The 27,351-nt window shown below is 43.7% G+C and overlaps 1 protein-coding gene across 1 annotated transcript; it reads right to left on the bottom strand.

Annotated features, from left to right (window-relative positions):
- Positions 1-22,912: 22,912 nt before the first annotated feature.
- On the bottom strand, positions 22,913-26,832 carry LOC124040658 (protein BCAP-like). The gene is made up of 3 exons (XM_046357738.1): positions 26,818-26,832; positions 26,426-26,611; positions 22,913-23,029 (listed from the first exon to the last, which is right to left on the bottom strand). Exons 1-3 carry the CDS (start codon positions 26,830-26,832, stop codon positions 22,931-22,933), a joined length of 300 nt encoding a protein of 99 aa, XP_046213694.1. The 3' UTR covers positions 22,913-22,930.
- Between the last annotated feature and the right edge of the window lie 519 nt (positions 26,833-27,351).

The following is a 27,351-nucleotide window of genomic DNA, read 5'->3' on the forward strand; positions in this document are numbered from 1 at the left end:
CACCATGACTGTATAAATGTCAGTAGATACATTACTATACGTGCTGGTCAGTGTTGTACTTTTCCCTTCATTGGATGATGCAGTCTATTCATTCCGTAACAGCTATATCGGCTTTCACTATGTATACTATAACATTTCACACTTAACCTTTTGAAACTATTTCACACAGTACACCCCTCACCCTTCCAAAGACACAAACCTCCCCCTAGCCCCTCTAGGAGACTTCTAAAAGTCCCAAATGACCTCCATAGGTGTGTGAAGAAGCCCCAAGGAAGGAGCCAAGAAGAATATATTGCTGACTGAATGTTTAGTGTACTTCGTGTTATTTTCATCTTACATTAAAAGAATGGATTCACATCACGCTGCACTTTGGTCTCCTTACTACGATGTTCGTGACAGAATAACCTACCAACAAAGGACCAAGCAGCGTGGTAAAAGGCAGCAGCAGCGATCGCAGGACTCGTGGGAATTCTGGACGGCGGAGGATCCTGGGCACAACCAGGGGAATTTTGCCGCCCCAAGGCAGAGTTGGAGGCAGCGAAAGCAGAGAGGCGCTGGTATGAGGAGGCAGCACAGCAGCACGGCTGGAAGCCCGAGAAGCAGCCCCAAAAATGTATTGGGGGGGGGGGGGACTTGGAGCAGTCGGCGAAGTTGAGGGGTGAGTCTGAGATTGTCAAGGAGTTATTGGACAGATCGGAGGAGAGTGAACAGAGGGGAGATTATGAGACATTCGAGGAGAGAGAGTGAAGAGAGAGCTGTTGGTTTGGCGTAGTATGCACGGCATTCGCCCTGAGGGCATGCTAGCTGTCCGATGCCATCTGTGTCAGTTCCTCGTACTCAGCCTGAAACTTGTGTTAAAGTTCCGGAAGATTTGATGCCGGCTATACACACCAGGTCTCCAGTACACCTTCACAACCCAGTGTGTCTTGTTCCTGCTTCTTGCACTCATCCTGAGGTGCGTGTCGTCGACCCAGTACCACCAGTGCCAACACCACGCACCAGGCTTCCTGTGCATCTCCAGAGCCCTGTATGCCCTGTTCCTCCTCCCCGCACTCACCCTGAGGTACGTGTCTCCAGCCCGGTACCACCAGTGCCGGCACCACGCACCAGGCCACCAGTGCACCTCCAGGGTCCAGTACTCCCTGTTCCTGCTCCTCGCACTCACCCTGAGGTGCGTGTCCCCAGCCCAGTACCACCAGTGCCGGCACCACGCACCAGACCTATAGTGCGCCTCGGCAGTCCAGTACGCCCTGTTCCTCCTCCCCGCACCCGCCCTGAGGTGCGTGTCCTCGGCCCAGTACCACCAGCGCCAGCACCACGCACCGGGCCTCCAGTGCGCCTCGCCAGTCCAGAGTGTCCGGCGACAGTACCCAGTCCAGAGCGTCCGGCTACAGTACCCAGTCCAGAGCGTCCGGCTACAGTACCCAGTCCAGAGCGTCCAGCTACAGTACCCAGTCCAGAGCGTCCGGCTACAGTACCCAGTCCAGAGTGTCCGGCTACAGTCTACAGACCGGAACCTCCTACGACGGGCCGCAGACCGGAACCTCCTACGACGGGCCGCAGACCAGAACCTCCTACGACGGGCCGCAGACCGGAACCTCCGAACAACGGGTCGCAGTCCGGAACCTACCAGTCCGGATCCATCAGAGTCTCCCTCCAGTCCGGATCTGCCAGAGTCTCCCTCCATTCCGGATCCGCCAGAGTCTCCCTCCAGCCCGGATCTGCCAGAGTCTCCCGCCAGCCCGGGGCCGCCAGAGCCGCCAGCCAGCCAGGAGCCGCCAGAGCCGCCAGCCAGGCAGCCAGGAGCAGCCAGAGCCGCCAGCCAGCCAGGAGCCGCCAGAGCCGTCAGCCAACCAGGAGCCGCCAGAGCCGCCTGTCACGCCGGCGATGCTGGAATCTCCCTCCTGTCCGGAACTGCCAGAGCCGATCCTCGGTCCAGAGGTGCGTTCCCGTCCAGTGGCGCCCTCTATGATGATCTTCAGTCCGAGGCCCGCTGCGAGGGTCCCAGCTCCAGAGGCGCCACCTAAGTGGGCCACACCCGAGCCGCCGCCGTGAAAAAGGCCCACCCGGACCCTCCCCTTTTGCGACCAGAATCGGCACCTTTATGGGGGGGGGGGGTTCTGTCACACCCTGAACTGAGTATTCTTTGTTTCCTTTATATATTTTGGTTAGGTCAGGGTGTGACATGGGTGATGTATGTGTTTTTGTACTGTCTAGGGGTTTTGTAGGTTTATGGGGTTGTTTACCATCTAGGTTTTTATGTATGTCTATGGTTGCCTAGATTGGTTCTCAATTAGAGGCAGCTGTTTATTGTTGTCTCTGATTGGCTGCCTAAATATAGTTCCCATCTTTTTGGGGTACTTGGTGGGTTATGTGATATTGCATGTTTGCACTCAGTGTTTATAGCGGTCATGTTTGTTTTGATATTCTGTTTTGTTTGTTTAGTGTACTTCGTGTTATTTTCATCTTACATTAAAAGAATGGATTCACATCACGCTGCGCTTTGGTCTCCTTACTACGACGTTCGTGACATCCTGACATTTAATCAGAGTAAAAATTCCCTGTTTTAGGTCAGTTAAGATCACCACTTTATTTTAAGAATGTGAAATGTCTGAATAGTAGAGATAATTATTTATTTCAGCTTTTATTTCTTTCGTCACATTCTCAGGGGGTCAGAAGTTCACAAACACTCAATTGGTATTTGGTAGTATTGCCTTTAAATAATTTAAACTTGGGTCAAACGTTTTCGGGTAGCCTTCCACAAGTTTCCCACAATAAGTTGGGTGAATTTTGGCCCATTCCTCCTGGCAGAGCTGGTGTAACTGAGTCAGGTTTGTAGGCCTCCTTGCTCGCACACGCTTTTCCAGTTCTGCCCACAAATGTTCTATGGGATTGAGGTCAGGGCTATGTGATGGCCACTCCAATAACTTGACTTTGTTGTCCTTAAGCCATTTTGCCACAACATTGGAAGTATGCTTGGGGTCATTGTTCATTTGGAAGACCCATTTGCGACCAAGCTTTAACTTCCTGACTGATGTCTTGAGATGTTGCTTCAATATATCCACATCATTTTCCTACCTCATGATGCCATCTATTTTGTGAAGTGCACCAGTTCCTTGTGCAGCAAAGCATCCCCACAACATGATGCTGCACCCCAGTGCTTCCCGGTTGAGATGGTGTTCTTTGGTTTGCAAGCATCCCCTTTTCTCCTCCAAACATAACAATGGTCATTATGGCCAAATCGTTATATTTTTGTTTCACCAAAGGACATTTCTCCAAAAAGTACAATCTTTGTCCCCATGTGCAGTTGCAAACCGTAGTCTAGCTTTTTTATGGCTGTTTTGGAGCAGTGGCTTCTTCCTTGCTGAGTGGTCATTCAGGTTATGTCGATATAGGACTCGTTTTACTGTGGATATAGATACTTTTGTACCTGTTTCCTCTAGCATCTTCACAAGGTCCTTTGCTGTTGTTCTGGGATTGATTTTCACTTTTCGCACTATCTTTAGGAAACGTGGAATGTGTCTCCTTCCTGAGCGGTATGACGGCTGCGTGGTCCCATGGTGTTTATACCTGCGTACTATTGTTTGTACAGATGCACGTGGTACCTTTAGGCATTTGGAAATTGCTCCCAAGGATGAACCAGACTTGTGGTCTTTGTTTCTGAGGTCTTGGCTGATTGTTTTTAGATTTTCCCATGATGTCAAGCAAAGAGGCACGGAGTTTGAAGGTAGGCTTTGAAATACATCCACAGGTACACCTCCAATTGACTCAAATTATCAGAAGCTTCTAAAGCCATGACATCATTTTCTGGAAGTGTCCAAGCTGTTTAAAGGCACAGTCAACTTAGTGTAAGTAAACTTCTGACCCACTGGAATTGTGATACAGTGAATTATAAGTGAAATAATCTGTCTGTAAACAATTGTTTGAAAAATTACTTGTGTCAAGCACTAGATGTCCTAACCGACTTGCCAAAACTATAGTTTGTTAACAAGAAATTTGTTAGAACCTAAGTGTATGTAAACTTCCGACTTCAACTGTACATAGCCTACTAGACTGGTCTCATAGACTAGACTTAACATAGTAAACATAAACCCAAAAAATAAATTGATATGATATGTCATGTTTGGTATGGTTACTTAAGACAAATAGCTAGCAACTTAAGGCAAAAATGAAAGTAGGTTGGTTGGTCTGGATAGACGGGTGGGCATATAATGCAAATGTCTGGCAACCCAAATGTTGTGAGTTCAAATCTCATCACCGACAACTTTATAATTTTAGCTAATTAGCAACTTAAGCTATTTCCTACTTTTTAGCTACTTTGCATCTACAGGTTAGCTGCCCCTAACCCTAACCTTAACCCTTTAACCTAACTCCTAAACTTAAGCATAACATTAAGCCTAACCCCTAACCCTAACCTCTAGCCTAGCTAATGTTATCCAGCTAGCCACCAAGCTAGAATTCGTAACATATCATACGTTTTTGCAAATGTGTATAATATTGTACGTTTTGCAAATTCATAACATATGATACGAATTGTAATTCTTAACATATCATACCAAATAGAGTGTTTCGGATTTACATATAAAATAATACAAAATGCTCTGAGACCAGGTTGAGGGAGGTTGATGTGTGTTGTCAGTGACTCCAGTTACACATCGATCGGTATGTCAATGTGGGTTTCTTTAGAACGCTGTGGGGGAACAATGTCTTTAACAAAGCAGAAAACAAAGGGAGAGTAAAACACCAACAGATGTAGAATTCAGTACACAACAAGGTTTGAAGGTTACAAAAGTTGAGAAACATTTAAATAACATCCTCGACTATGTAATGAAGACTGGTAGACCCTAAACATTTGGAGACCATGACCCCTGGTTGGGCCCGTCATTGTTCTGAACCCGAAACCAGAGCACAGAGTGGGGTGAAACAAGAGACCCGAGGCAGACAAATGGGAAAGGAAAGGGAAAAGACAGGGAAAATATCCCCAGTGCGTAGATTACTTTTAGTTTCAAGTACCACTCTCATTCTCTCCTGAAACATTGTTTTTTTCTTGGCTAACGCCCACAGGTATGTGACCTCATTCACTTTTCTCTGGAGCATCATTCAGCAAGCTGTAACACTGTTCCCTAGGCAATGAGCCCCTGGAGTCTCATCAAATATTGAAAAGCTCAAACATACACACGCAAACTTTATAGGGCCGAGGGGAAAGACCAATCATCTATGGCCATATTTCATCTATTCATCATGGAGCTCCTCTGTGAAACATGAGCGGTCCCATGGCACTGACTTGCACCACCAGGAATGTGTGAGTCATAGGGCGATGGGAGGGGGACTTGGCTGCTGAAAGAAAAGAGATGTCCTCCTATCTAGAGAGGACCAAGCTGTACTATCAGAATCCCTATCTGATCCAGCAGAATTCTGTCACTGCTCTTCTCTGCACCCTCTGCACCTCAAACTGAACATGGCTGAGTTGAGTTATTGCAACATTTCTCCATCAGAAAATGAAAAAAACAAAACATCTCAAATTGCAAGGGTTTGCTAATGCTATTGTCTAACGGCTCTCCTGTTCAGCGATGTTACAGAACATTCGGATAGAAATGCATTGGGTAGAACATATAAGCTGGCCTGAAGATGAATATGGCATTGTGAGTTTATTATATTTGTTATATATATATATATCTGCAATGTCTGTCTCCAATCTGAATTCACCCCTGGCCCTAGCGCCTAACCTTGGGCTTTGAACTGGACTGTAGATATCTCATACGGAGTTACATTCCCTGGGGTTATTTCATCAGGAATGTTAATGTGCTTAGAATCTGCATTCATGGCCCTTATTGTGGCCTGACATGGAGGAGGGCTTTCCTATTAGGCAGCCGATGCGAAGTACCGTCTCTCTGGTTGGGGTCCTTCTATTTAACCAACATCATTGACGCAAAATGATTCTGTTATGGTGCAGTCTGTCTGAATGACGGTTGTTTGACAGGGGCATGGTCGTTATAGTTTTATGCCTTTGTCCATAACATCATCAGATCTCATCAAAGGCTCTAGAATAGATGGTGGGCTAACATTGATGTTGTTGCAAACTGATGATGACCCAAAAAATGGTCACGCTGTCTTTGGGTTATTGTTTTGCTCTTGCACTCATGTCTTGTTAGAGATTCAGGAGGACATGGGTATATCTTGGGTACGTTCCACTGTAAATATTTACTAGTGCATGTCTTCTTTTTCATATCTCACCTCGCCTCTCAATTATCTTGTTTGGGGAGTGTCTATCAGCTGGCTCCACTGCTCTTTATGGTATGATACAGCGAAAGACTCAAAACGCAACACAATTACAAATGTGAGGTTCTCTCTACACATGTGATCCATTAAGGTTTTACTATCACTTAAATCTCTCTGTAGGCTCCTGACTGAAACCAGCTGTATGGTCCTGGCCTGAGTCATCCAAATAAGTATGCATGAGGCAGAGCTACAGTATGTATAAACAATGTTTTTCCTTGCTGATTTCCTCCTCTGAATTTTTCCCTCTTTCCCCATTATGCCTCAGTTAAAGTTGTGTACCAGACTTCCCCTGAGGAGAATTGAGCAATTCTCAAATTCCTTGTGGATACTGTAGTTTCTGACATGGATATGTAGAGACCTCAACACTTGAGTTTTTATTTTTTTCTCCAAGAAACTTAAACTGCCTGTAGAGTTTTAAAAAAGTGTTTTCTTGACTAATTCTGTGCTATAAAAGTCCATAAAGCTCTCTCACCCACCCCCAACTGGCTTTTGTTTGCAAGTGCATACCTCAGTGGTCGAGGCCCTTCCACAAATCCTGTGACCCAGGAGGATTTCCTTCCTTTCCCAGTGGCCTCGTTTGTAACAGTGTTTTTCTGACCCTCGACTCACCGCTCGCAAACACATAAACTTAAAATGGCACGCTTTGACATCATCTTGGACTCAACAGGACACGGATCAAAATATTTTTCCTCTATCTATTCAAACAAACGTGTGTGTGTGCGAGGATGTGTGTGTGAGAGCGAGAGCATCCAGTCCAGGCCAAACAGATCTGATCTTAATCTTCCTACTGGTATGAGTCTCTCTGGTTATGGTTTTATTGTATATCCATTTCTCAGAGCAGTTCACTGCTTTATGCCTCAACTGGGTTGGCAGAAAACCAGGGTTACTCCCCAAATAGCCCACACACCCATTTTATGATTCATAAATAATAAATCAGAGTCAATTGCACTGACAGCTATAGTAAAACCTTATCTGCTTATAATGGTGGCCTTTCAATGACATCCACATCTAGACCGCATTTCTGCTGTTTGTTTAACTTAACGATTTCCCTTAAAGTTGAAGTCAGCTGCCGGAGTCGTAAAAAATCAACATAACCTTTTCTGTGTGCAATATTTTACTGGACACCATCTACCTCATGTAATGCTGACCCTAAGGAGAGGCTAATATTTTACTGGACACCATCTACCTCATGTAATGCTGACCCTAAGGAGAGGCTAATATTTTACTGGACACCATCTACCTCATGTAATGCTGACCCTAAGGAGAGGCTAATATTTTACTGGACACCATCTACCTCATGTAATGCTGACCCTAAGGAGAGGCTAATATTTTACTGGACACCATCTACCTCATGTAATGCTGACCCTAAGGAGAGGCTAATATTTTACTGGACACCATCTACCTCATGTAATGCTGACCCTAAGGAGAGGCTAATATTTTACTGGACACCATCTACCTCATGTAATGCTGACCCTAAGGAGAGGCTAATATTTTACTGGACACCATCTACCTCATGTAATGCTGACCCTAAGGAGAGGCTAATATTTTACTAACCCCTGTAGCGTTAGTAACCTCATTTGTATATCCACTAACTCCACTCCTGACTAACCTCCTTTTTCTCTCAATCTTTGAAGAATGTTGTGCCCACACGTTGCTGTGCGACCGCAAGTAGTCATCTAACTATGTTTTCCTTATTCTCAACCTGAGGAGTGTGGAGCTGCGATGGCCAAAACCTCACCTGGAGGCTGCTAATAGGACATCCTATGTGGGGGAATATTGATGCGTTTCAGACTCCCCTTGTAAGATCAATTAGGATTGGGATTTAAAATGTGTCAGCATGGGTCGAATGGTTACAGATGATGCCGAGTGGGGTAAAATTCATGATGAATTTACCACAGGTCAACAAATAGGTATAAAAAGTAACCGTATTTTTATGAGGGAGAGAGAGATCCATATTTCTGTTACATACAGTAACATTGCCTATGACTCCAATATCAAATGAATGTTCAAAAATCTATCAGTGGAGGCCCCTCAGAGGAGAAAGGGGAGGACCATCCTCCTCAGTGAATTTCAAAAAAATGTAAATAGCGAGACATTAAAAAAGTTATCCTTTTAAGATAAAACTAAACTAAATACTGTGCATTTGGAAAAGTATTCAGACCCCTTGACTTTTTCCACATTTGGTTATGTTACAGCCTTATTCTAAAAAAAAATGCTTTATTAACCTCAATCTACACAAAATAATACCCTATAAGAAAAAAATGGTATTTAGTTTTTTTTGGCAAATTTATAACAAAAAGATGTAAAAAATGTTACAAAAGTATTCAGACCCTTTCCTCAGTACTTTATTGAAGCACCTTTGGCAGCGATTACAGCCTTGAGCCTTCTTGAGTATGACGCTACAAGCTTGGCACACCTGTATTTGGGGAGTTTCTCCCATTCTTCTCAGCAGATCCTCTCAAGCTCTGTCAGGTTGGATGGGGAATGTTTCTGCACAGCTATTTTCAGGTCTCTCCAGAGATGTTCCATCGGTTTCAATTCTGGCTTTTGGGTGTGCCACTCCAGGACATTCAGAGCCCTGTCCTGAAGCCACTCCTGCATTGTCTTGGCTGTGTGCTTAGGGTCGTTATCCTGATGTAAGGTAAAACCTTCATCCCAGTCTAAGGTCCTGTGTGCACTGGAGCAGGTTTTCATCAAGGATCTCTGTACTTTGCTCCGTTCATCTTTCCCACAATCCTGACTAGTCTCCCAGTCCCAGTCCCTGGAGTTGAAAACATCCCCACAGCATGATGCTGCCACCACCATGCTTCACCGTAGAGATGGTGCCAGGTTTCCTCCAGACGTGGCGCTTGGCATTCAGGCCAAAGAGTTTAATCTTGGTTTCATCAGACCAGAAAAGCTTGTTTCTCATGTTCTGAGAGTCCTTTAGGTGCCTTTTGGCAAACTCCAAGCGGGCTGTTGTGTCTTTTACTAAGGATTGGCTTCCGCCTGGACACTACCATAAAGGCCTGATTGGTGGAGTGCTGCAGAGATTATTGTCCTTCTGGAAGGTTCTCCCATCTCCACAGAGAGATACTTTGGAGCTCTGTCAGAGTTCCCATCGGGATCATGGTCACCTCCCTGACCAAGGCTCTTCTCCCCTGATTGCTCAGTTTGGCCGGGTGTGATATACCTGCTGGAGCGCGTGCTACGGATGGGTGTTGTTATCGTGACCAGTGAGCTGAGATAAGATAAGATGGAGCATTACCTAGCATAGACTTAAAGATGACCTGGAGCCAGTGTGTCTGGCCACGAATATGTAGCAAGGGCCAGCCGACTAGAGCATACAGGTCGCAGTGGTGGATGGTATAGGGCGCTTTGGTAACAAAACGGATGGGACTATGATAGAGTATTGCTGAGTAGAGTATTGGAAGCTATTTTGTAGATGACATCGCCAAAGTCGAGGATCAGTAGGATAGTCAGTTTTACCAGGGTAAGCTTGGTGGCGTGAGTGAAAGAGGCTTTGTTGCGAAATAGGATTGGAGATGTTTGATATGAGTCTGGAAGGAGAGTTTACAGTCTAGCCAGACACCTAGGTATTTGTAGTTGTCCACGTATTCTAGGTCAGAACCGTCCAGAGTAGTGATGCTAGTCGGGCGGGTGCGGGCAGCGAACGGTTGAAAAGCATCCTTCGTGATATAGTGTTTTTCTTGATCAAGGTTTCCTTGATATTACGAAAGGTGTCCCATAGGGATCGATTTAAGGCCTATACTTTTTACTGTCTATAAACAATAGGGATCTTTTTTTGCATTTTTTCTTTACATACACCTGTATCAGTGGAGGCTCATGAGGGGAGGACGGCTCATAATAAAGGCTGTCAGATAGAGTCACTGAAATTGTATCAAATACATCAAAGAAGTGGTTTCCATGTGGTTGATACCACTACATTGACTCCATTCTAGCCATTATTAGGAGTCATCCTCCCCTCAGCAGCACCCACTGACCTATGTGCAAATGACACGGTTGTGTTTGCTATTGCCCCCATGGTTGACCTGGGCCCGGTTTCCCGATAGCGATGAAACTTAGGCTTACAAGTGTTTTAACGATGCCGCTTTCCTACAACAGCCAAAGTTGTAACATGCCTTTCCCGAATCATAACACACGTTCGTTGAGGCCTGTATTGATATTGATAGGATCTACATCTTACCTTAACATTAGAATTATTCCACAATACTGACCACAGATCAGCACCTAGACCAATATCATCACCTATGGCTACAAATAGGCGGCTTATTCTAATGCTTATCCCATAAGATTTGGCACGTTACACATCATGAAATATATGAATACAAAAATTATAGACAGAAGGCTAACGTACAAATAGCTATATAAAACTAAATTGAATTACCATGAAATTGATTTCAAATCAGTGGAGGCTCCTCGAAGGAGGAAGGGGAGGACCTTCCTCCTCAGTGAATTTCTGAAAAATGTAAATAGTGAAACATTAAAAAAGTAATCCTTTTTAGATTAAACTATCCTAAATATCTTCAAATCACCAAATAATTTAATAAAACACACTGAGTTGCAATGAAGGTCTACAGTAGCCTCAACAGCACTCTGTAGGGTAGCACCATAGGTTACCCGGAGGACAGCTAGTTTCCATCCTTCTCTGGATACATTGACTTCAAACCTAGGAGGCTCATTGTTATCAACCCTTTCCATACACTTACACAGTAAATATTACAACTTCTGGAGGATGTCCTCCAACCTATCAGAGCTCTTGTAGCATGAACGGACATGTTGTCCACCAAATCAAAGGATCAGAGAAGGAATCTAGTACTGAAAGCATAAGCTACAACTAGCTAGCACTGCAGTGCATAAAATGTGATGAGTAGTTGACTCAAAGAGAGAGAAAGACAATAGTTGAACAGTTTGGAACAAATTCATTTCTTTAAAAATTAAGGAGACGCAAGAAAGTGAGAGAACTAGCTATATTTCTAATCAGCATTATAAAGAAAATCCCCAACAAAATCCAACTGTTTAAATTAGATATGTTTTCTTTCATGGGCTGCATCTCAATCCACCTCATGGTTTCTCAAATGACTGCCTTGCCTGGTTCACCAACTACTTTGCAGACAGAGTTCAGTGTGTCAAATCGGAGGGCTTGTTGTCCAGACCTCTGGCAGTCTCCATGGGGATACCACAGGGTTAAATTCTTGGGCCGACTATTTTCTCTGTATATATCAACGATGTCGCTCTTGCTGCGGGTGATTCTCTGATCCACCTCTATGCAGACGACACAATTCTTTTCCGGTTGACAACGAATTGTGTCCTGTCTGTCAAGTAATTTTCAAACTAATTACATGACGCCTGATCCATACCAATTGCAGACAATCTTTGAATCAATAAAGAGTGGTCTGTCTAAAGCCTTCGATAAGCCAATAAACAGGGAAGAACAGTGCTTCCTCATATCCATATAATTTCCCATATCATGTACTTTAACCTATTGTTTTGGACCCTTTACATGGTCCGGCGAGTTTGAGGGCCCCCACCCAAAAAAAATTTGGGTCAGAAAATTAGATATTTTTTTTAACCCTTTGTCACGTTCTGACCCGAGTTCTTTTGTTATGTCTTTGTTTTAGTAGGGTCAGGGCGTGAGTTGGGTGGGTTGTCTATGTTAGTTTTTCTATGATTTGCTATTTCTGTGTTTGGCCTGTCAATTGTTGTCCCTGATTGAGAACCATATTTAGGTAGCCTGTTTTCTATTGTGTTTCGTGGGTGATTATTTTCTGTTTTATGTTGTGTGTCTGCACCAGCCAGAACTGTTTTCGGTCGTTATCTTTGTTAGTTTTGTTATTTCCATGTTCATTTAATAAATATGGACACATACCACGCTGCACCTTGGTCCTCCTCTTCTCCTTCATACGACAACCCTATTTCTTCCCAATTGGTAGTTACAGTCTTGTCTCATTGCTGCAAATCCCATACGGACAAGTTCGAGAGCCGTGCGTCCTCCGAAACACAACCCAACCAAGCTGCACTGCTTCTTGACACAATGCCACACCAATGTGTCAGAGGAAATACCATACACCTGACAGCCGTGACAGCCGTGACAGCCGTGACAGCATGCATGCGCCCAGCCCGCCACAGGAGTCGCTAGAGTGCGATAAGGACATCCCTGCCGGCCAAACCCTCCCTTAACCCAGATGATGCTGGGCAAATTCTGTGCCACCCCATGGGCCTCCCGGTCGCGGTTGGCTACGACAGAGCCTGGACTCGAACCAGGATCTCTGGTGGCACAGCTAGCACTGCAATGTAGTGCCTTAGACCACTGCGCCACTCGGGAGGCTTGCCCTTGTCTTCTTGAAAAGCTACCTCAAAAATCTTACTCCAGGCAATGTCACAAGAATCTAAGAATTTTCTCACATGTCTGTGTCTTATTTCAAAATAATAAATTCCATACCTTGAAAGCCCTGATTGCTACGGTCATATATAGATCCATTCAGCCGTTTTGGCACAGTGACTCACTACCCAAACCAAACTAAACTGGTTTCAAGTTACCAAGATACGTCATGTGATCTGCTACTGCTATCCAGTGGACAAATTGGGAATCAGACAGTGGATATATTTACATCAATGGATAGGTAGACTTCAGCTTTCTGCTCATATGCGCAGTGCCTTCAGAAAGTATTCACACCCCTTGACTTATTCCAAATATTTTGTGTTACAGCCTGAGTTCAAAATGGATCTACACACAATACCCAATAATGACAAAGTGAAAACTTGTTTTTGTAAATGTTTGATATTGTATTGAAAATGAAATGCAGAAATATCTCATTTACATAAGTATTCACACCCCTTTGCTATGACACTCCAAATTGAGCTCAGGTGCATCCAATTTCCTTTGATCATCCTTGATTGGAGTCCACCTGTGGTAAATTCAGTTGATTGGACATGATTTATAAAGAAACACACCTGTCTATATAAGGTCCCACAGTTGAAAGTGCATGTCAAGTCAGAAACTATACCATGAAGTCCAAGGAACTGGCCGTAGATATCTGAGATAGAATTGTGATGAAGCATACTGTATATCCGAGGAACGGTTTGAAACAATTTCAAGAGCACAGTGGTCTCCATCATTGGGACATTTAAAAAATAAGGAACGAACCAGACTCTGCCAAGAGCTGTCCGTCCGACCAAACTGAACAACCGGGCAAGAAGGACCTTGGTCAGGGAGGTGACCAAGAACACAATTACCACTGACATTACTACATAGTTCCTTGGCTGAGATGGGAGAACCTGCCAGAAGGACAACAGTCTCTACAGCACTCTACACACTAATCTGGGCTTTATTGGAGAGTGGCCAGACGGAAGCCACTCCTAAGAATAAGGCACATGAGAGCATGCCTTGAGTTTGCAAAAAGGCACATAAAAGACTCAGAGCACAAGGCAAAATATTCTGTGGTCTGATGAGATAAAAAAATTAACATTTACATTTACATTTAAGTCATTTAGCAGACGCTCTTATCCAGAGCGACTTACAAATTGGTGCATTCACCTTATGACATCGAGTGGAACAGTCACTTTACAATAGTGCATCTAAATCTTAAAGGGGGGTGAGAGGGATTACTTATCCTATCCTAGGTATTCCTTAAAGAGGTGGGGTTTCAGGTGTCTCCGGAAGGTGGTGATTGACTCCGCTGTCCTGGCGTCGTGAGGGAGTTTGTTCCACCATTGGAAGGCCGTCACAAGACGCGAGATTTCATCTGGAGAGAGAGGGGAGAAAGAGGTCAGAGCACAGGGTAGGGCAGTGTGAGCAGAACCAGCGGTGTCGTTTGACTTAGCAAATGAGGATCGGATGTCGTCGACCTTCTTTTCAAAATGGTTGACGAAGTCATCTGCAGAGAGGGAGGAGGGGGGGGAGGAGGATTCAGGAGGGAGGAGAAGGTGGCAAAGAGCTTCCTAGGGTTAGAGGCAGATGCTTGGAATTTAGAGTGGTAGAAAGTGGCTTTAGCAGCAGAGACAGAGGAGGAAAATGTAGAGAGGAGGGAGTGAAAGGATGCCAGGTCCGCAGGGAGGCGAGTTTTCCTCCATTTCCGCTCTGCTGCCCGGAGCCCTGTTCTGTGAGCTCGCAATGAGTCATCGAGCCACGGAGCGGGAGGGGAGGACCGAGCCGGCCTGGAGGATAGGGGACATAGAGAGTCAAAGGATGCAGAGAGGGAGGAGAGGAGGGTTGAGGAGGCAGAATCAGGAGATAGGTTGGAGAAGGTTTGAGCAGAGGGAAGAGATGATAGGATGGAAGAGGAGAGAGTAGCGGGGGAGAGGGAGCGAAGGTTGGGACGGCGCGATACCATCCGAGTAGGGGCAGTGTGGGAGGTGTTGGATGAGAGCGAGAGGGAAAAGGATACAAGGTAGTGGTCGGAGACTTGGAGGGGAGTTGCAATGAGGTTAGTGGAAGAACAGCATCTAGTAAAGATGAGGTCGAGCGTATTGCCTGCCTTGTGAGTAGGGGGGAAGGTGAGAGGGTGAGGTCAAAAGAGGAGAGGAGTGGAAAGAAGGAGGCAGAGAGGAATGAGTCAAAGGTAGACGTGGGGAGGTTAAAGTCGCCCAGAACTGTGAGAGGTGAGCCGTCCTCAGGAAAGGAGCTTATCAAGGCATCAAGCTCATTGATGAACTCTCCGAGGGAACCTGGAGGGCGATAAATGATAAGGATGTTAACCTTGAAAGGGCTGGTAACTGTGACAGCATGGAATTCAAAGGAGGCGATAGACAGATGGGTAAGGGGAGAAAGAGAGAATGACCACTTGGGAGAGATGAGGATCCCGGTGCCACCACCCCGCTGACCAGAAGCTCTCGGGGTGTGCCAGAACACGTGGGCGGACGAAGAGAGAGCAGTAGGAGTAGCAGTGTTGTCTGTGGTGATCCATGTTTCCGTCAGTGCCAAGAAGTCGAGGGACTGGAGGGAGACATAGGCTGAGATGAACTCTGCCTTGTTGGCCGCAGATCGGCAGTTCCAGAGGCTACCGGAGACCTGGAACTCCACGTGGGTCGTGCGGGCTGGGACCACCAGATTAGGGTGGCCGCAGCCACGCGGTGTGGAGCGTTTGTATGGTCTGTGCAGAGAGGAGAGAACAGGGATAGACAGACACATAGTTGACAGGCTACAGAAGAGGCTACGCTAATGCAAAGGAGATTGGAATGACAAGTGGACTACACGTCTTGAATGTTCAGAAAGTTAAGCTTACGTAGCAAGAATCTTATTGACTAAAATGATTAAAATGATACAGTACTGCTGAAGTAGGCTAGCTGGCAGTGGGTGCGTTGTTGACACTACACTAATCAAGTCGTTCCGTTGAGTGTAATAGTTTCGACAGTGCTGCTATTCGGGGGCTAACTGGCTAGCTAGTAGTGTTGTTTACGTTACGTTGCGTTAAAAGAACGACAATAGCTGGCTAGCTAACCTAGAAAATCGCTCTAGACTACACAATTATCTTTGATACAAAGACGGCTATGTAGCTAGCTATGTAGCTAGCTACGATCAAACAAATCAAACCGTTATACTGTAATGAAATAAAATGAAAATGTGATACTACCTGTGAATGCGACCGGGTTGTTGAGTCTATTCAGAAGACGTTGGCTAGCTGTTGGCTAGCTGTCGGCTAGCTGTTGGCTAGCTGTTAGCTAGCTGTTGGCTAGCTAGCAGAGTCTCCTACGTTAAGGACGACAAATAGCTGGCTAGCTAACCTCGGTAAATTAAGATAATCACTCTAAGACTACACACTCTAGACTACACAATTATCTTGTCCTGAATGCAAAGCGCTATGTCTGGGGAAAAAAACAGGCAGAGCTCATCATCCATCTAACACCATCTCTACTGTGAAGCATGGTGGTGGCAGCAACATGCTATGGGGATGCTTTTCAGTGGCAGGGACTGGGAGACTGGTAAGGACAGAGGTGACAATGAATGGAGCCAAATATAGGCAAATCCTTGATGAGAACAAGTTTCAGACTGAAAACAACCTTAAAATGGGGCAAAGATTTACATTCCAACAGGACAATGACCCGAAGCATACAACCAAAGCAACGCTGGAATGGTGTTAGAATAAGAATGTGAAAGTCCTTGAATGGCCCAGCCAATGCCCAGATGTGAATCCCATTGAAAATCTGTGGAAAGATTTAACAGAGCTTGAGAAAATCAGCAAGGAAGAATGGGAGAAAAATCCCCAAATCCAGATGTGCAAAGCTGATACAGACATACCCAAAATTGCTCAAATCTGAAATCGCTGCCAAAGGTGTACAAGGTACACTCAGGGGTGTGAATATTTATGTCAATTATATATTTCCATATTTAATTTTTAATACATTTGCAAAAATCTCCAAAAGCTTGTTTTCACTTTGTCATTATGGAGTATTGTGTGTAAATGGGTAAGAAAAACAATCTATGTCATCCATTTTGAATTCAGGCTTTAACTCAACAAAATGTGGGGGGGGGGGTGCTCTGTAAATCTCTGTAACCCGGTTACCTCTATTAAACCGTAATACTAACCTCTTGGCGTGGGTATTGGGGCAGGGAACCCACATATAAGCGTTCCGAAGGGAGGGAAGGGTAGTGGCCAATCGTGCCGGGGTGTCTTTTCTCTGGCCCCAGAAGGCCCTCATACCAGACCTTAGCCGGCTTGATGAACGTACCAAGATTCAGATTTGCTTTTTTTCTAGGGCAGGAAGGAAGCAAAACAACCCAGTTATTACGAAATAGCATGTGAAAGGATGTCCTTGAGGCACGGATGCAAGCAGGGTGTTAGGTTGAATTACACATCAAACATGCCTTAAAGTGCATAGCTAATTATGTATCATCCAGTTTCCTTTTCAGCTGCTTATCAGAAAGGAAAGAAAATGGTTGAACAAAATGTAGCAAAAAAAGGATCATTTAAACGTTCATGATGGAAGAAAATCAATTATCAATCTTCACAGTGGGTTATGATGACACTCTATGAAATCTCAATTATCCAAATCTGACAGTTCTTATTTTTCATTTATATTTCTTCATTTAACCTTTTTTTTACAAGGGGTTATTCTCATTTACATAAAATCTCCCCTTACAAAAAAATATTGCAGTTTTGAAACTGCAGGAAAACTGCAGTAACTGCAGTCGACTGTGGTATTTTGGATGCAGTAATTGCAGAATAACTGTAGTGTACTTACACTTACGAAAAAAGATTGCAGTCAGCGTGCATTATAACTGCAGTTAGACTGCACTCTAACTGCAATTACACTGCAGTGTACTGCAGTTATAATGCACACTGACTGCAATCTTTTCCCGTAAGGGTAATTTAATTAATGGTGCAGTTACCGGGGCAGCAAAATATCCGAAGGTGATTGGCTTTTCTCGTCAGCCAGTGAAGAGGTCGTAGGGTCCTTGCTTACTGACGTGGAGAACCGTCATCTGAGGAGCACCTCAGTGAAGGTTCTAGGTACCAGGGCACAAACCAGAATCCTGAACACGGAGAGAGGGAAAAGTCAATCAACCATATGTCCTGTTATAGGGATCAATAACATTAATTCATTCATTCATAAGTTATGCCTCCCTGTTTGTAGCTAATCATATACAGTTGAAGTCAAATACATTTAAACTCAGTTTCACAATTCCTGACAGTTAATCCGAGTAAAAATGCCCTGTTTTAGGTCAGTTAGGATCACCACTTTATTTAAAAAATGTGAAATGTCAGAATAATAGTAGAGAGAATGATTTATTTCAGCTTATATTTCTTTCATCACATTCCCAGTGGGTCAGAAGTTTACATACACTCAATTAGTATTTGGTAACATTGCCTTTAAATTGTTTAACTTGGGTCAAACATTTCGGGTAGCCTTCCACAGCTTCCCACAATAGGGTGGGTGAATTTTGGCCCATTCCTCTTGACAGAGCTGGTGTAACTGAGTCAGGTTTGAAGGCCTCCTTGCTCGCACACACTTTTCCAGTTCCACAAATGTATTCATATAGCCCTTCGTACATCAGCTGATATCTCAAAGTGCTATACAGAAACCCAGCCTAAAACCCCAAACAATGCAGTACAGGTGTAGAAACACGGTGGCTAGGAAAAACTCCCTAGAAAGCCCAAAACCTAGGAAGAAACCTAGAGAGGGACCAGGCTATGTGGGGTGGCCTCTCCTCTTCTGGCTGTGCCGAGTGGAGATTATAACAGAACATGGCCACGGTGTTCAAATGTTCATAAATGACCAGCAAATAATAATAATCACAGGCAGAACAGTTGAAACTGGAGCAGCAGCAAGGCCAGGTGGACTGGGGACAGCAAGGAGTCATCATGCCAGGTAGCCCTGAGGCATGGTCCTAGGGCTCAGGTCCTCTGAGAGAGAGAAAAAAAGAGAGAAAGAGAGAATTAGAGAGAGCATACTTAAATTCACACAGGACACCAGATAAGACAGAAGAAGTACTCCAGATATAACAAACTGACCCTAGCCCCCCGACACATAAACTACTGCAGCATAAATCCTGGAGGCTGAGACAGGAGGGGTCAGGAAACACAGTGGCCCCATCCGATGATACCAAACAGGAAGGATATAACCCCACCCACTTTGCCAAAGCACAGCCCCCACACCACTAGAGGGATATCTTCAACCACCAACTTACCATCCTGAGACAAGGCCGAGTATAGCCCACAAAGATCAGGGATTTGTGATGGCCACTCCAATACCTTGACTTTGTTGTCCTTAAGCCATTTTGCCACAACTTTGGAAGTATGCTTGGGGTCATTGTCCATTTGGAAGACCCATTTGCGACCAAGCTTTAACATGTCTTGAGATGTTGCTTCAATATATCCACAATTTTCCTACCTCATGATGGCATCTATTTTGTGAAGTGCACCAGTCCCTCCTGCAGCAAAGCACCCCCACAACATGATGCTGCCACCCCCATGCTTCACATGCATTTTTCTTCCAAAAATAACGATGGTCATTTCATCAGACCAGAGGACATTTCTCCAAAAAGTACGATCTTTGTCCCCACATGCAGTTGCAAACCGTAGTCTGGCTTATTTATTCAAATCAAATCAAATCAAATGTATTTGTCACATACACATGGTTAGCAGATGTTAATGCGAGTGTAGCGAAATGCTTGTGCTTCTAGTTCCGACAATGCAGTAATAACCAATAAGTAATCTAACTAACAATTCCAAAACTACTGTCTTATACACAGTGTAAGGGGATAAAGAATATGTACATAAAGATATATGAATGAGTGATGGTACAGAGCAGCATAGGCAAGATACAGTAGATGGTATCGAGTAGCATTGTTTAAAGTGGCTAGTGATATATTTTACATCATTTCCCATCAATTCCCATTATTAAAGTGGCTGGAGTTGAGTCAGTGTCAGTGTGTTGGCAGCAGCCACTCAATGTTAGTGGTGGCTGTTTAACAGTCTGATGTGATGGCCTTGAGATAGAAGCTGTTTTTCAGTCTCTCGGTCCCAGTTTTGATGCACCTGTACTGACCTCGCCTTCTGGATGATAGCGGGGTGAACAGGCAGTGGCTCGGGTGGTTTTTGTCCTTGATGATCTTTATGGCCTTCCTGTAACATCGGGTGGTGTACGTGTCCTGGAGGGCAGGTAGTTTGCCCCCGGTGATGCGTTGTGCAGACCTCACTACCCTCTGGAGAGCCTTACTGTTGTGGGCGGAGCAGTTGCCGTACCAGGTGGTGATACAGCCCGCCAGGATGCTCTCGATTGTGCATCTGTAGAAGTTTGTGAGTGCTTTTGGTGACAAGCCAAATTTCTTCAGCCTCCTGAGGTTGAAGAGGCGCTGCTGCGCCTTCTTCAGGATGCTGTCTGTGTGAGTGGACCAATTCAGTTTGTCTGTGATGTGTATGCCGAGGAACTTAAAACTTACTACCCTCTCCACTACTGTTCCATCGATGTGGATAGGGGGGTGTTCCCTCTGCTGTTTCCTGAAGTCCACAATCATCTCCTTAGTTTTGTTGACGTTGTGTGTGAGGTTATTTTCCTGACACCACACTCCGAGGGCCCTCACCTCCTCCCTGTAGGCCGTCTCGTCGTTGTTGGTAATCAAGCCTATCACTGTTGTGTCGTCCGCAAACTTGATGATTGAGTTGGAGGCGTGCGTGGCCACGCAGTCGTGGGTGAACAGGGAGTACAGGAGAGGGCTCAGAACGCACCCTTGTGTGTTGAGGATCAGCGGGGTGGAGATGTTGTTGCCTACCCTCACCACCTGGGGGCGGCCCGTCAGGAAGTCCAGTACCCAGTTGCACAGGGTGGGGTCGAGACCCATAGGACTTGTTTTACTGTGGATATAGATACTTTTGTACCTGATTCCTCCAGCATTTTCCTCCAGCATTGCTGTTGTTCTGGGATTGATTTGTACCAAAGTGCAATCATCTCTAGGAGACAGAGCACGTCTCCTTCCTGAGTGGTATGATGGCTGCGTGGTCCCATGGTGCTTATACTTGTGTACTATTGTTTGTACAGATGAACGTGGTACCTTCACGCATTTGGAAATTGCTCCCAAGGATGAACCATACTTGTGGAGATCTAAAATAAATTCTGAGGTCTTGGCTGATTTATTTGGATTTTCCCATGATGTCAAGCAAAGAGGCACTGAGTTTGAAGGTAGGCCTTGAAATACATCCACAGGTACACCTCCAATTGACTCAAATGATGTCAATTAGCATATAAGAAGCTTCATTTTCTGAAATTTTCCAAGCTGTTTAAAGGCTAAAGGCACAGTCAACTTAGTGTATGTAAACTTCTGACACACTGGAATTGTGATACTCTCATCCAGCAGCCGAGACGGGATGCCCCCATTCCCATAAGCCCCTGGGCCTGGAGTAGTCTGCTTCTGTCAATTGAGAAAGTACAAAAATAGCATTACTATAATAATCAACAATCTTCTGACCGGTGACGCAAATGGAAACTGGTTCCTCTCAAGTTTTCTTTCTTCTAGGGAGTTTTTCCATGCCACTGTACTACTGCTCCCTTCTTTGGGGTCTAGGCTGGGTTACTGTAAAGCACTTGACAAATGTTCAGGGTTGGGTAGGTTACATTCTAAATGTAATCAGTTACAGTTACTAGTTACCTGTCCAAAATTGTCATCATCAGTAACGTAACTTTTGGATTACCCAGACTCAGTAACGTAATCTGATTACATTCAGTTACTTTTAGATTAATTTCCCTTTAAGAGGCATTAGAAGAAGACCAAAATGAATGTTACCAATTGAACAACATCTATTGCAGGATAAATCTATGTTAAAGTTTACATAGCTGGTCATATATGGATGTTAAATGTTACTTTATGGGTTGGTTATGGAGGCTTCTTCTAACCCATTGATTTCTACTACATATAAAAATACGATTAAATTATATCTTTACATAAAAAATTCCAGTCATTCCAATAAATGTTATACCCCTTGATCTTCAAAAATAGGACTTGGAAATATGGTATATAAGTATAAATTAGCCATAAGATAATATAAATAAGTATAGATTAGCCAAATTATTTTACCTGAGCATGACCCCAATACTAAGGACTTATTAGCCAGCCCTACTCTGTTGTTTATGATTTTGTTGTCATGGAGGACTAATTGGGCTCATTGATTCGAGTTGAAAAATAAATGCTGCGCTCATGGAATGGCATGCTTTGAGCACTATTGAAGAAGAAAAAAATGTATTCCATAGGCTTGGATCCGCACTAAGAAGCGATGCATTTTTCACTGGCGGTCCACTGATTTCAAAAACAATGATTGAAAAGGCAGCTTAAAACTTCTTGAATTCAACCATTATTGAGTTAAAATACACATTTAGATTTGTGAAAAGCCATCAACAACATCCACAATCCATAAGGCGCCCATAACTAAATGAGAGAGCAGGAGTGTGATTCACATCAATGCGCTATGTAGATATCAGTAATAAGTGATACCCGTATCACCGTAGATAATAATATAATATATGCCATTTAGCAGACGCTTTTATCCAAAGCGACTTACAGTCATGTGTGCATACATTCTACGTATGGGTGGTCCCGGGGATCGAACCCAATACCCTGGCGTTACAAGCGCCATGCTCTACCAACTGAGCTACAGACTTAGCTACTGCTGTCATCCTTAACTCCAAGCGTTTATTCAAGTTGGATAATCTTTGGATGACGAGAGCAGTCGCACCATTGGAAGAAATAGCTTGGACTGTAGCCTACAAAAGCCTATTCCTGCCCTTTTCCTGAGATGCATCAAACACAGTTGGTGTGTCATCATAGTGGTTACTGACCTGTGGTCAGACTCGCTCAGGTGGAACAAACATAAACTTGAGCTTTTTTTCAACGCTGATTGGAAGTGTCAAAGATTGTTTTTCTGAATTTAAAAGTAATCCTCGAGGTAATCATCTACTTTTTCAAAAGTATCTGTAATCTGATTACAATATTTTTGCTGGTAATGTAACTATTGCAGTTTGTTGTAATCCGTTACTCCCCAAGCCTGCAAATGTTCTAGTAAAAGGGTACTAAATACTGTAAATATTTGATTAGTTTGATTAAAATTTGATGACCATTCCCAATGATCACATGCCTCCTTTCACAGAGGTAAACAATGCCTTGTATATGAGTATGTGTCTCCCTCTAGTGGTAGGTTACTGCAGTACCTTCATGAAGTCTTTAAACCTTACTGATGTCACGTCTCACAGTGCATGGCTTCTTCTCCCGGTTCTCAGTGAAATCCTGGATGTCATACCTCCCTGGGCCAGTGATGGTTTTCTAGGTCGTGGAACAGCCTATCATTAGTTACAATGGAACCATCCAGTCACAGCCTTATAGTGCCATATCAGCTCAGGTTTATTATAACAAATAAAATTGTATTTGTCACATGCTCTTAATACAAAAGGTAAGGTAGACCTTACAGTGAAATGCTCACTTACAACCAACAATGCAGTTTTAAGAAAAATAACTGTTCAGTAGAAAATAGATAAGTAAGAAATAAAAAAATACAAGTAAACAAATCATTAAAGAGCAGCAGTAAAATAACAATAGCAAGGCTATATACAGGGGTATCAGTACAGAGTCAATGTGCGGGGGCACCGGTTAGTCAAGGTAATTGAGGTAATATGTACATGTAGGTAGAATTAAAGTGACTATCCATAGATAATAAACCTAAGAGTAGCAGCATCGTAAAAGCGGGGTCTTCGAAGAGGCGACTCTGGGATGCTGGCAATCTAGGCAGAGTCCCTCTGTCCAATGTCTTTGTTCTTTTGCCCATCTTAATAAATACAAATTATTGGCCAGTCTGAGATATGGCTTATTCTTTGCAACTCTACCTAGAAGGCCAGCATCCCGGAGTCGCCTCTTCACTGTTGACGTTGAGACTGGTGTTTTGCAGGTACTATTTAATGACGCTGCCAGTTGAGGACTTGTGAGGCATCTGTTTCTCAAACTAGAACCTCTAATGTACTTGTCCTCTTGCTCAGTTCTGCACCGGGGTCTCCCACTCTTCTCTCTATTCTGGTTAGAGTCAGTTTGAGCTGGTCTGTGAAGGGAGTAGTACACAGTGTTGTTCGAGATCTTCAGTTTCTTGGCAATTTCTCACATGGAATAGCCTTCATTTCTCAGAACAAGAATAGACTGACATGTTTCAAAAGAAAGTTCTGAAGAAGGCCAGTTTGATTGGTTCTTTAATCAGGACAACAGTTTTCAGCTGTGCTAACATAATTGCAAAGGGGTTTTCTAATGATCAATTAGCCTTTTAAAATGATCAACTTGGATTAGCTAACACAACGTGCCATTGGAGCACAGGAGTGATGGTTGCTGATAATGGGCCTCTGTACACCTACGTAGATATTCCATTAAATCAGCTGTTTCCAGCTACAATAGTCATTTACAACATTAACAATGTCTATACTGTGTTTCTGATCAATTTAATGTTCTTTTAATGGACAAAAAAATATGCTTTTCTTTCAAAAACAAGGACATTTCTAAGTGACCCCAAACTTTTGAACGGTAGTGTATGCCAATGCCAACAAAATAACTGTGTGTATAACTGTGTATAACTGCAATAACTGTGTGTGTGTGTGTCTCAAATATTTAACTGTACTATAATACTTAAAAAGCTGTTAAAAATGTTAATATCGGTATCGGGTTTTTTAACAAGGAAAATATTGGATATCGGTATCAGGCAAATATATCATATTGGTGGATCCTGTCAGGACCCGGTTACGAACCCGGGTCTCCGGAGTGAGAAACAGTCACTTAACCAACTGAGCCACGAATAGTCGGCAGAACCCAGAATCAAATCAAATCAAATCAAATTTATTTATATAGCCCTTCGTACATCAGCTGATATCTCAAAGTGCTGTACAGAAACCCAGCCTAAAACCCCAAACAGCAAACAATGCAGGTGTAAAAGCACGGTGGCTAGGAAAAACTCCCTAGAAAGGCCAAAACCTAGGAAGAAACCTAGAGAGGAACCGGGCTATGTGGGGTGGCCAGTCCTCTTCTGGCTGTGCCAGAAGATGAGGCAGAAACAGCAGTACTTGAGACGGTGTATTTAATGAAGTAAAAAGTGAAGTTCTTCAGGAAAACATGTAACTCCACAACCTCAAAAGGAATTCCACAAGAACAAAGGTAATCCTCCAAGACAAAAAGGTAAATCCACAAGGTGGAAGGTAAAGCACAAAAAGCCTCAAAAGATACTCAAAAACAAACAAACAAACAAGAACAAAAAACAGAATTCCACAAGAGAGTCCACCGGGATCAACAAGAGTTTACAGAGTACTAGGGCTGGGTGCTAACATACAAACACAGAGCAAAGAACAGATGAAAACAAAGGGTTTAAATACAATCAGGGGAAAAGAGGCACAGGTGCAAATAATAATGGGGAATCAAGGGAAAACAAAAGGTCAAAAGGCACAATGGGGGCATCTAGTGACCAAAAACCGGAACAACCCTGGCCAAATCCTGACACATCCCTAATTTAATCAATTGTAGAATAAGGCTGTAATGTAACAAAATGTGGAAAACATCAAGGGGTCTGAAAACATACATCATTTAATTAGATAGAAAAGACATCTAAGAAAGTAAATGCCAAGAATGTGCTGGGGCACAGAATTATCAGAGAAGAAACAAAAGATGAGAACATTATAGTGAAAACCAATTGGTTAGACGAGCTGCAAATAGTAACAACCGCAGAGGAATGGGAGGACATATCTTTAAGAACAAGTCCAAGACAACTAACTCTACTCTGTAGGGAATTCTCTTGGGAAATTCAGTCAAGATGTTTCATAACTCCTATAATACAACAACAATACAACTGTGACATCACACCAAATTGCTGGCGTAACTGTGGGGAGAGCAGGGCTAATCACATCCACATACTATTTTCCTGCCCAGTCCTCAATCATTTCTGGACCGAAGTATATAAAGTACTGGATGATATGCTTGAACACTCACGTTCTCTAAATCCAGAACACATGTTCCTTGGGAGAACCCCTCATATACTGGTCCTCCAAAATGATAAGTACCTTTTCAGAATTCTGACAATAACAGCACTTAAACAGATGACTAGAAAATGGTTAAACCCCTGGCACCACAAATAAGCAATTGGAAAGAAACAATTAATGAAATCTACAGTATGGTAAATGATAACTCATAGAATAAGAAACCAAATAACTCTGAGATACGATGGGAAAAAAGTATAGAAAACTGACATTATATTGTCAAACATTTATAGGCCCTAACAGGAGATAAGATGTACATGTTTGAAAGAGATGGGTGTTTGTGTGTCGGTGGATGTGTGTGAGAATGGGTGCATGTATGCGACTGTAGAAGTGCAGATGTGTGTAAGCATGTGTGGGTGCGTGTCCGCGTACCATTATATTGTTTTATGAAATGCTGACTGTCGGTGTGTTGAGATTAATTATTTCCTTTTCATGTTGGGAGGGGGGGGGGGGTAAATGTGTATATATCTTGTTGGGATTCTGTTGTTATCTAAAACCAATAAATAAAATGTATTACAAAAATACAACTAAAAAAGCTGTGGTGTTATTGGACAAGTACATGTAGTATCTCCTGGTTTCAAAACATGTTCTCCAGCCTGAACTAAACCCTGGGGACGAGAAAATGATGACCACCAAACTGACTCCCAACATTACCCATACATACCTTCTCCCTCAGCTGAGAGTAACATTTATACACAGCAGCTTCGAAACTCTCGGCCCTCTGTTTCTGGACACGGGTCGCCTTCTTCAGGCCCTCTTTCTCCTGTTCTGCCTTCTCAGACACACTGGAGATCTCCCCCCTCACACCATCTATCTCCAGCTTCTGCTCAGTCAGCTGCCTCTCCAAACCCTGGGAGAAAGAAAGACAGGGAACAAACACTGACTGTTTAACCTTTCAACATATCTAAATAATTATCTCTAGCCTGGTGAAAACAAGATAGGATTTCACTCATGGACGACGTCCGTCTTGAATGGGTTGTAGAAGACTATTCTTTGTGAAACAGAAATGTCTACTTTTTACTGTCTTTCTTCCCAACAGTCCCAGACATCACACACACAGGCTGGAAGCATAATACTGACTGCAAACTACCTCCTTTACTTTACCGGTGTCTTATTCTACAGACAGAATGGTTAAGGCTTAGAAATACACCTTTCCCAACTCAGACAATGTAGTGATTGATTGACTGACTAATAGACTGATGCCTGAACTTATGTGTTACCCGGAGCTGCACGGTGAGATGGTTGTTGTCGGCCACTTTGCTGTGTAGCTGGCCCTGCAGGTGAGCGTGTGTGGTCTCCACAGACTTGGTGGCATGGACCGCATTCTCGGTGTTCTCCTGTGGGCCTCCGTACGCCTATGTAGATATTCCATAGTAAATCAGCCGTTTCCAGCTACAATAGTCATTTACAACGTTAACAGTATCTACACTGTGTTACTGATCAATCTGATGTTATTTTAATGGAGAAAAATGTGCTCTTCTTTCAAAAACAAGGACATTTCTAAGTGACTCCAAACTTTTGAACAGTAGTGTATATCATTGAGTTAATAAAGCTCCATACAAACATGGTCTCTTTTTTGTTTTCTTGAGT

Source organism: Oncorhynchus gorbuscha, linkage group LG08 (genome assembly GCF_021184085.1).
Source record: "Oncorhynchus gorbuscha isolate QuinsamMale2020 ecotype Even-year linkage group LG08, OgorEven_v1.0, whole genome shotgun sequence".
Taxonomy (NCBI): Eukaryota; Metazoa; Chordata; class Actinopteri; order Salmoniformes; family Salmonidae; genus Oncorhynchus; species Oncorhynchus gorbuscha.

What these genes read in the sequence shown, in the direction of transcription:
- LOC124040658 (XM_046357738.1), bottom strand. An exon ending in ACTCTCAGCTGAGGGAGAAG is followed by an intron (nt 23,030 to 26,425) that starts GTATGTATGGGT and finishes TCCACGACCTAG; the next exon opens with AAAACCATCACTGGCCCAGG.